We start from the raw sequence: 11631 nt of genomic DNA on the forward strand, positions 1-11631 counted from the left end.
GCTGTCTCTTCGTTGGTAGAGATCTGGGAGTAGAATGGTAGAATTCTAGGAGTAGAATTCCTGTCTCTCTTTGTTGGTAGAATTTTGAGAGTAGAATTCCTCTTTCCATCTTTGCTGGTAGAATTCTGGGAGTGGAATGGTAGAATTTAAGGAGTAGAATTCCTGTCCCTCCTCACTGGTACAATTCTGGGAGGAGAATTCTTTTTAATCTTCGTTGATAGAATTCCGGGAGTAAAATTCCTCTGTCCTTCTTCGATGGTGAAAGTTTTTGGAAGTAGAATTCCTCTGTCCCTCCTCATTAGTAAAACTGTAGGAGTAGAATTCCCAGAATTCCCGTCACCCTCCGTTGGTAGAATTCTAGGAGTAAAATCATTCTTCCCTTCATTGGTAGAATTTTGGAAGCAGAATTCCTCCATTTGCCGTGGAAGCACTCTCCCGTCATCAGCTCCTGATAGCTGTCGCTGGTTAAATAGCAGCGTGATAGTGTCCAGTTCTTGGTTGACGTATTTCCAGTGACTGCGGTAGGTAGGTACGTAGGTAAATACCTTATCCGAACAGGCAGGCGTGACTGACTGTCCAGGCATTTGCCAACATGCTTAAGGCTGCGGTATATTGATGTTTTGGGACTGACTTGTCCACTTTTGCTCGGGTGCAAAAGGAAGGAAAGAGATCCAGTGAAATGGATTATAATGTCTTGCGTCTTATCTGGATTTTGAATGACAAAGATACTGGTTACAATAGTTATTTTCATTTTGAATTGCAAATATACTTTGTGTATAAAGCTTCAATTAAAATGACCTCACCACACATATAATATGTATATATATACATACATACATATATATATATATATATATATATATATATATATATATATATATATATATATATAAAATTTCAACAGACCCTTAAGATGAGTGAACTGCAGATACTTTGCCATATAATAACCAGTTTTATTTTAACTACTATCAAAAATGTCCTAACATTCATAAGCATAAAGAATAAAAGGTCAATAATCGAACACAAAACAAGTAAAAGTAAAAAAGTAAAAAATTCTTAATGTCATTTTGGGCAACGCTGAAGTTCGGTATCGTAGAAAACGGACGTCACCATAGAAAACGATCTTATAATGGCCCAGTGCTCACTTTGTCCGATTTCAAAGATCCAGCGAAATAAAATGCGGTTATGAAAGAGAGAGAGAGAGAGAGAGAGAGAGAGAGAGAGAGAGAGAGAGAGAGAGAGAGAGAGAGAGATTTATGAAAAGCTTTTTCATTCAGGCAGGGAAGTGTGAGAAATTCATATACATCATGACTAATAAGTTACGACAGCTATAAGGAGAAATCTCTCTCTCTCTCTCTCTCTCTCTCTCTCTCTCTCTCTCTCTCTCTCTCTCTCTCTAGAGTAGTACAGACACCATCCTAGACTAAGATGATTCACGGCTAGGTTTAGTAAGACGACGCCTCACTAGTGCTTCCTTCTAGTAAATTTGTGACACATAGTCACAAATGTATGTGTGTGTGTGTGTGTGTGTGTGTGTGTGTGTGTGTGTGTGTGTGTGTGTGTGTGTGTGTGTGTGTGTGTGTGTAATTATAAGGGCCTAGTCGTCTTCTACCAGAGAGAGGACGCTTGATTTCTTCATTAGCCAATAATCATTATCAGTTCAAATATTATTCTCAAGGAAAAATATACGTTTTAACCACTTAGCTACAACAATGCAGCCTACTATCTGTAAGCCTGGTATAATTCCAAAACTGATACTCATTATTCTGTCAAAAAATCACTCACGGAATTATTTATAAAAGTGTAGCTCTCCCAATACATTTGCGTGTTTTCAATTTGTAATAAATTCCATATAATATCTGTAAGTATCACGGACGCACATATATCAATAACTGATGCAAAATTATTTACTCTAATAATTCACTTTTACAATTTATTGCTCATTTGCATGCAATTAATTTCTCCGCATGACCTTCGTTATCAGAAGGCATGAAATGTCAGGCCTTAAGTTTGGGTAGGTTAAAGATGCCCTGGGCATAGGTGGCGCACTGTTGTTATTATTGTTGTTATTATTATTATTATTATTATTATTATTATTATTATTATTATTATTATTATTATTATTATTATTATTATTATTATTAAAGTTTCATAACAGTAGTAATAATAATAATAATAATTATAATTATGATTCTTATTATTATTGTTAATATTATTATTAAAGTTTTATTATTATTATTATTATTATTATTATTATTATTATTATTATTATTATTATTATTATTATTATTATTATTATTATTATTATATTTAAGTTTTGGCACATGAAATTCTCAATAAAACTTCCATCTGAACAATTCACTAAAATAAACGACTGAAACATTCCCCCTCCAACTGGTGGCGCAAAACCTAAGGTCATCAACGGCATTTTAATACGAGAACCATGTCACTGACCTAGGTTATTGCGAGCGCTGTCTTAATTAGGTCTTAAGATACATTCATTCACAAAACATCTGCCTGTTTTCTCAATGAAGAGAGAGTAACCGAAATACGTTAAATGACAGTATGATTAGTTACCAATGGTTTTACAAAATGAAATTGTGAATGAATGTGGAGATAGGCAACTTGTCCTAAGATTTGTTAATCAACTGTCATATTATTATTATTATTATTATTATTATTATTATTATTATTATTATTATTATTATTATTATTATTATTATTATTATTATTATTATTATTATGTAAGAGCTGAAATGTCATCAATTTTCCATCACTGTCAATTATAGATTGATAGTCTTACAATATATATTATATATAAATATATATATAAAATATATATACATATATATATATATAATATACAATATATATATATATATATATATATATATATATATATATATATATATATATATATATATATATATATATATATAATTTCATATTCGGTCACTTTTCAAACGGACTTAATTCAATTCTTTGTATCAAAGAAAATTCTGCTTAAACTATAGTGAATCACCATTCATATGCAATTTATTAGAAAGCGCGTCCATATATCAGACTTCTTCAACATGAATTTCAATCTCAGTGACAATTAAATTGTCACTCAGATAAATATAATGATGCATTACAGATCTCTTTTGGGGAAGTATCATTATACTTCCGTCATTACACAAACACGCGAACATGTAGTCCGAACTCTTTGCTGCTTCCCCTATCTCTCTCTCTCTCTCTCTCTCTCTCTCTCTCTCTCTCTCTCTCTCTCTCTCTCTCTCTCTCTCTCTCTATTGTAAACTTTGTAAAAGGTATCTAAATTTAACAACATAAACGACCAAAAGTGTTTACCTATAATATCTGTGTCTGGTATATAGAGATTAACATTCTCTCTCTCTCTCTCTCTCTCTCTCTCTCTCTCTCTCTCTCTCTCTCTCTCTCTCTCTGAAGTAATAACAGCACGCAATCCATCGATCCGCTGACAATGGGGGAAGCTCCATGGATACCTTTACAAACCCCATGATGAATGATCGGATCACAGATCACAGAGAGAGAGAGAGAGAGAGAGAGAGAGAGAGAGAGAGAGAGAGAGAGAGATAACGGAACCAGCAAATATTTCAGACCGTAAGGTTCGCGTGAATATGAAAAATGTACCGATACCTGCTCTCAAGAAAGCATCTTTTAACCAATATCCGATCTCATGTAGTGTATTAAGAAGAAGAAGAAGAAGAAGAAGAAGAAGAAGAACTCTAGTACGAAAGATATGGGAGAACATCCTCCATCACTGTCTCTACCTTTCCAGAGAAAGTCTGTTTTCGTGAGGAAGCCTAAAAGTCCATGATTTGGGAAAGAACACCTTTGTTTTTAAGGGAATCTATTTTTCTCAGAAAGTCCACCTTCTTGTGAGTTAATTTCTCGTGAGAAGGTATGATTCCTTGAGGAAGTCCTACATGAGGTGGGTCTTTTGGGGAAAAAGTCCAGTGTACCGTAAAATTTAATTTTGAGGCCTTTTCTAATTAATGAAAGATTTGTCAAGAAATTTTCCCCCCAAAAAAGATCGATCTTTGTAAAAAGATAAAATCAGATCTAGGGAAAGTACAGATTATTAATTATCAAGGAAATAAACAAATAAACACGAAATCTTGTTAATGCGATTACCTATTTATATAAACAAAATAAGGAAGAATGCTTCTAACTAAAGAACATATAAACAAAACAATAAAGAATGCCCCTAACTGAAGAATTTGTAAACAAAAGAAATAAGAATGCCTCTAAAGAAAGAATTTATAAACAAAGCAATAGCGAATGTTTCTACCTAAAGAATTTATAAACAAAACACTAAAGAATGAATCGAATTGAAGAACTTACAAACAAAACAATAGAGAATGCCGCTTACTAAAGAACTTATAATTGAAAAAATAGACAATTTATAAACAAAGAAATAGAGAATTTATAAACAAAACAATAAATAATTATAAACAAAATAAGGAATGCCTCTAAAAAAAGCTTTATAAACAAAATGATAAAGAATACCTGTGACGGAATAAAAGGTCTTCGTTCAATAAAACGCAATTGCAAACAGTAAGTCACAATACGATCCTGCAAAAACATAAAACTGAACAAAGTAAAACTAAACAAAGGAACAAAAACACACAACGTTAGACTCCCCAACAACAAATGAAACAAATACGATATTTTTTTTATTTCGAGAGAATCAAATAAATAGGACAAACCTGTGATCAAAATGAATAGACTGACGAGGCCCCAGGGGAGTCGAATCTTTCGTAATGCCCCAAAAAAGCCGATTTTGACACAAAAACCTCTTTTATGAATGACAATTAAAAGGAAAAAATAGTGGAAATCAAACGGTTTGTGCGATGCTTTTTTATTATAAGTGCATATATGTGTGTGGATATATATATACATATATATATATATATGTATATATAAATAAGTATATATACATATATATTTATTTATATATATACATATATATAATATATATATATACACACATATATATAAGTATATATATATATTTATTTATTTATATATATACATATATAATATATATATATATATATATATATATATATATATATATATATATATATATTTTTATATTTATATTGATATGATAAATTTCAGTACATAGATAAAATATATATACACCAATTCACTGAGGGAGACATTCATTCTGGAATAAATATATAGCACTGATAAAAATCAAAATCATAAATCAAGAAAACTTCCATAAACATTAATAAGTTTAGTATTTAAGAAGATTAACAAAAACATAAATAACGATTAAATTATGGTAATAAATGATTATTAATATATTCAGTACTTACGAAAATTACACAAGAATATCGCCAAAAAATAACAGCAAGAATGAAAGGAAAGTATAAAAAAAACACACCAGGAATTATGAAAACAACTACCTGTAAATAACATAATAATGGGAAAAAAGTATCAAACGCATCCAAGGAAAAAATAAATTTCACAAAAAAAAATACTGGGAAGAAAAAATAACTTAAAAAAAACACTGGGAAGGAAAAATAAATTTCACAGAAAAAAATAAACTTAACAAAAAAACACTGGGAAGAATAAATAAATTTCACAAAAAAAAAAAAAATAAATTTCACAGAAAAAACAATGGGAAGAAAAAAATTCACAGAAAAAACAAGAAAAAAATAACGCGAGTATACTGACGCACCAGCAACGCGAACACACAGAGAGAGAGAGAGAGAGAGAGAGAGAGAGAGAGAGAGAGAGAGAGAGAGAGAGAGAGAGAGAAAAAAAACAAAGAATAAATCAATAACGGAATGAAGTTGCCTATGGGGGCTTTCTTCTTCAGTCTGCTTGGGAAACCTCAGACGGGAGACGCCTTTGAAACTTGGGGATCAATGACACGGACACAATGCTTTGACGGACGCCCTCCCTCCCCCCCCCCTACCCTCACCCCAAGGAGATGGGGGAGGGGGAGGGATGGGCTCCACTTCCCTTCGAAGGGCCTTCCTCCTCCTCCTCCCCCTCTTCCTCCTCTCCCCCCCACTCCTTCCCAAGGGGTGCGAGAAATATGGCTCTCGGGGGCGACAGAGAGGAAAGGATTGACAATGAAACTATCCTCTCAGCTTTCAAATTGGTGAAGATATGGTGAAGATGAACAGTGAACAGTGAAGATATGTACGGAGGAACATAAAGATGACAGTCAGGATAATAAAAAGGACCGAATGACAGAAACGAAAGGGGACAGAAAAAGGACAGAAAAAAACAGACAGGACTTTGAACTATCCAGACAGACATACAGAACAAATGTTTAGACAGAAGTCTGTGTGTTGATACACAGGAACTTGTTGAATAAGTAGCAAAACGTTAATAGATATGTATGTAAGTACACAAGTATATATATATACATATATATATATATATATATATATATATATATATATATATATATATATATATATATATATATAGGATAGAATCAGTTCACCAGTAGAGGTAAATCAATAAAAGGGATTAGCAGAAGATTCTAATTAAAGCGAATTTGACAGAGAACTGACAAACGAACTTGAAGAAAAGGTCAGGCAGATTCAAGAATTCCATCCAAGAGAAAAAGATAGAATAGCACTTTAGGTCAAGAGTGACAACTAAATACAGAAGGGGCTTGATAAAGGAAGAGGAATTCTTCCTACGAAAGATAGAGATAGAAATACAACTGCTTGAAAAAACAAAAATTAAATTTTGATACTTTTTTAAATCGGTGATATGATGGAAAGATTTCCCGTTCAAAAAAGTGTAGAGGAAAAGGCTTGATCTAGAGGCATGAAGAAGTAGATGTCCATTGAAAAACAAGAAACACAGAACAGATGTTTATTAGCAAGTAAGAGAGAAATGTCTTCCATTTAAATAATGAGAGTCCAGACTTTTCATTGGCGAGAGAGAGAGAGAGAGAGAGAGAGAGAGAGAGAGAGAGAGAGAGAGAGAGAGAGAGATGTGATCTACTTAATAAAAATTGTGCAAGATCTAGGGAAGATGTTCAGTGACAAGAAAGATGGAAATGTCTTTCATTCAAGGAAACTGAAAGACAAAAAAGACGTTCAGGGGTGAGACAAATAGAAATGTCTTATATTTAGGATCTATGAAAGACATGGAAAATATTACCACTAACAAGGCAGAGAGAGAGAGAGAGAGAGAGAGAGAGAGAGAGAGAGAGAGAGAGAGAGAGAGAGAGAGAGAGAGAGAGAGAGTCTTACATTTACAAACAGATGAAAGACATAGGTAAGACACTCAATTGCGAGAGAGACAAAATAGTCCTCCATTTAAAAAAATATGAAAGACATGGAAAAACCCTTCATTGGTAAGAACGACGGAAGTGTCTTTCATTAAAGAAAGATGAAAGACATGGAAATATATCGCAGGCAAGACTGACAGGAACATCTACCTTTTAAGATATGCTAAACAAGATGGCCTCTGTCTAAGAAAGGCGGCCAAAGTCTTTAGACCAATAATCGAGAGGAAGAGGGTAACATGACAGGCTTCCGTCACGGGCCGAGACAGAAACAGGCCCCCTTGACAGAAGAGATTACGTAAAGGCTCCCTGTCTACAGAAATAGACAGGAAAATGTACTTAGTAAGAGCCAACCAAAAATTGAATCCCTGGCTTAATTCGCCTTTCAGTAAATGAAGTTGATTATTATTATTATTATTATTATTATTATTATTATTATTATTCTCTCCCAAACCTGTGGACATTTATAAAAATTTAGGGGTAAATTCTTTAACGTGCTTTGAAACCTTTCATGGAATCGAAAACCTACTTCTGAATAATAATAATAATAATAATAATAATAATAATAATAATAATAATAATAATAATAATAATAATAATAATAATAAACAGACAAATAAATAATTAAATAAATAAATTACATAAATATATAAATAAATAAAAATGTCTAACAAAAAACTATAAACAGCAATTTTTCACCAGGAAATCAAAGCGCAAACAAACAAATTGGAAACACCCGTCATTAACGCGGGCAAACAATAAAAAACAAACAAACAAAAAAACAATAAAACAAACAATAAAAAACAAATAAATAAACAAACAACAAATAAAAAACATCGACCAACAAGCGAGCAAAAAACAAAATAGTAACAAAAACAAAAAATCAGACAAATAAAGAAAAAACAAATAAACAACTAAATAAACAAGCAAAAAGCAGGCTAATAAACAAATAAACGAACAAGCAAAATACAAATAAAAAACAAATACATGAACAGACAAGGAAAAAACGGAAAAATGAAGACAACTGAACAATCAAACAAATAAAAACAAGCACACAAACAAACAAAAAACAATAAAAAACAAACAAAACAAAGAAGCAAAAACAAACACTTACCTGGAGGGAATTCGAGTATATGGCAGGAGCATCAGTTGTGCTGACTCGTGTCCAAAGGACCATTTTGAAGTCGTCTTTATTTTTTCCTTGTGTTAAATTTTCTTTAAATAATTTCCTCAAACAGACATGGAAGTCTTATTTTTTTTCCTTTTTTTATATTGTTTTTAATATTTTCGTCGAAATGACAATGAAGTCTTATTTTAATTATTTTCCGTTTTTAATATTTTTTCAGTATTTTCCTCAAATAGACATTGAGGTTTTATTTATTTTTTCCTTTTTTAAATAATTCTGAAAATATTTTTCAATATTTTCCTCAAATAGACATTGAATTCTTGTTTATTTTTCCATTTTTTAATATTTTTTCTATTTCTTTAATATTTCCTCACTTTCATTTAAAAGGGGAACAAATGATCCCCTTCAAGTATTACACCAACAATGCATCTTTGTGCTAAAATTTTTTTGTAGGAGAATTTTTGCCAAATTCCTTTGAACATTGATTTATTATCTATTTATTTTTTGTGCTTTCATCAAGGGTTTTTCTGTCTCTAATGTTTCTTGTTCAGTTCAACATTTTTTCTATTTCCTTTTTTTTTTTTGCTCAAAGTTTGTACCAAGGTGAAACACCTTTCAATTTACCTGGATGGATATTGCAATAAATGTATTAATATACAATGGAATACAAACACAATTATTTTAAGAGCAATTGTGACTGGTAGAGTGAATGCTTTAGTTAGCGAGTAATGCACATACATACCGTACACACGCACATACACACATACACTAACGTACATCTTTGAATACTTATGTGATATATATATATATATATATATATATATATATATATATATATATATATATATTATATATAATTTATGTATATATATATATATATATATAATATATATATATATATATATATATATATATATATATATATATATATATATATATATATATATATATATATATATATATATATATATATATATGTATCATGATTAACAGTGGCTGTCACAGTCATCATAATTCGTCCATTATCATTATCAATATAATGACAATCGAACTTAACATACGATAATTATCATCACCCATCACCTTCAGATAATCATCACTATCCATTATTCCCATATCACTGTAATTATCACCTAAAATATCGTTATTCGTTATACGACAAACAAAAATATAAATTTAAAATCTCGAAGATTCTTCCTTAAGAAAATTGTTGATAATTTTTTTGAATCTCTGCTTTAATTTCTGCTGATGTATAATGTACCCAAACACGAACAATTATTCATGCAATCTTAGGTCGATATAGCGCAGAGAGAGAGAGAGAGAGAGAGAGAGAGAGAGAGAGAGAGAGAGAGAATCTACGGCAATGGCATTTCAGCGCCGGCCACCGTTGCCAGACGTATAAGGAAGAGTTTTAGTCATAAAGTGAACCTCCCTTTCGCCATCGTTGGCATAATCTGAACATCTTATCTGCTAATGATTCACTTTTAGGTAATGTTTCTCATAAATGTCTAAAGTAGAATGGCAGAACGAAGCCTAGAGAACAGATATTCGATGGTAATGAATGAGAGAGAGAGAGAGAGAGAGAGAGAGAGAGAGAGAGAGAGAGAGAGAGAGAGAGAGAGAGACAGGTGACGGGGAAAAACAGGGTCAAGCTGCCGCTTCTGGTGGCCCCACGAAGTTTGAGAGAGTGCTACCGTGTTCTCTCTCTCTCTCTCTCTCTCTCTCTCTCTCTCTCTCTCTCTCTCTCTCTCTCGCGTGCGGACTCCCTATTGATTTAACCGAGTTTGTGGAGCATTACTTAGCAAGCACCAGCAGCGGCGGTGGCATCGGCCTAGCTCGAACTACCTGCCACCTTTATATATACCTTCTCTTTTATCTCTACCTTCTTCTCTTCCCTTCTCTGTTATCTCTGCCCTCTTCTCCTCCCTTCCCTTTTATCTACCCTCTTCTTCTCCTTCTGTTATCTACCTTTTTTTTCTCCCTCGATTCTGTAATTTTCGCAGCCACAACGACATCGGCCTAGTTCGAACTACCTACCACCTTTATGTATATCTTCTCTATTATCTACCATCTTCTCTCTTTCCGTTATCTCCACCTTCTTCTTCTTCTCCTCTGTTATCTACCTCCTTCTCCTCCCTTGTTTATCATGTTACCTTCGCTCCCAGAACGGCATTGGCCCTGCTACCTGCCACCTTTATTCCTCTTCTGTTATCTCTACCTTCTTCTTCTCCTCCCTTCTCTCTTATCTACCCTCTTCTTCTACATTCTCTGTTATCTAAAACCTCTTCTTCTCCCTTCTCTGTTATCTACCTTCTTCTCCCTTCCCCGTCTTGTTATTTTCGCTCCCAGAACGACATCGGTCTAGTTACCTACCACCTTTATAACTCCTCTGTTATCGCTACCTCCTCCTTCTCCCTTCTCTGTTATCTACCTCCTCCTTCTCCCTTCTCCGTTATCTACCCAGTTATTCTCCCTTCCCTGTTATCTAAACCCTCTTCTCCTCCCTTTCTTTCCTCGTTATTTTTCGCTCCCAGAACCGATAAAGGTTCATTTTCAACGCCAAACAACGTCCACAGAATTAGTTCTTTTGCAAGCAGAGCGTCTAATTACTAAGCCATTTGGCGTGTGTGTGTGTGAGAGAGAGAGAGAGAGAGAGAGAGAGAGAGAGAGAGAGAGAGAGAGAGAGAGAGAGACTCTGCCTTCAAGAATTACTAGTTGGTAACCTCACGGCCAATCAGGGACAGGTATACATGGGCCAGAGTTCACGTGATCCTACATATTTTATATATATTTTTTAAATATTTTTTCTTTTATGATATTTTAAACAAACGTATTTTTTATTTTGAAGTTTTTAAATATCTGCGTTTAATATAAAGATTAATAGATACCAATAAATAAAAAATATATGACATAACATTTAATCTGGGTATATAAAATTATTTTATAAAAATGAACAAATGTTAAATTTTTATGTGAAAAAATATTTACATTTATCTTCTGAGGAATAATAAGTAAACAATCAATAAGAAAAAAGAATAAGACCACACGTAATAAGACTAAAACTACCAACAGAGAGAGAGAGAGAGAGAGAGAGAGAGAGAGAGAGAGAGAGAGAGAGAGAGAGAGAGAGAGTTTGCAGAACAGATGTTTGATGTTATTGATTCTACCAGCGAAGGTCTACCTCGAGCAGCACAGAGAGAGAGAGAGAGAGAGA

At 32.9% G+C, this 11631-nt stretch overlaps 1 protein-coding gene across 3 annotated transcripts in view; it reads right to left on the reverse strand.

Annotated features, from left to right (window-relative positions):
• RhoGAP100F (Rho GTPase activating protein at 100F) overlaps nucleotides 1-11631 on the reverse strand; it is a 331548-nt gene that overhangs the window by 165938 nt on the left and 153979 nt on the right. For 2 of the 3 annotated variants that reach the window (XM_067083325.1, XM_067083323.1), the window contains exon 1: nucleotides 8406-8612. The exons of the other annotated variant lie outside the window; for it this stretch is intronic. In XM_067083325.1, the coding sequence (XP_066939426.1) occupies nucleotides 8406-8468 (63 nt within the window). In that variant the 5' untranslated portion in view covers nucleotides 8469-8612. Of the gene's footprint in view, nucleotides 1-8405; nucleotides 8613-11631 lie in introns of those variants that run through there. 3 annotated transcript variants of the gene reach the window in all.

The sequence above is a fragment of the Macrobrachium rosenbergii genome, chromosome 40, assembly GCF_040412425.1.
Source record: "Macrobrachium rosenbergii isolate ZJJX-2024 chromosome 40, ASM4041242v1, whole genome shotgun sequence".
Lineage (NCBI taxonomy): Eukaryota > Metazoa > Arthropoda > Malacostraca > Decapoda > Palaemonidae > Macrobrachium > Macrobrachium rosenbergii.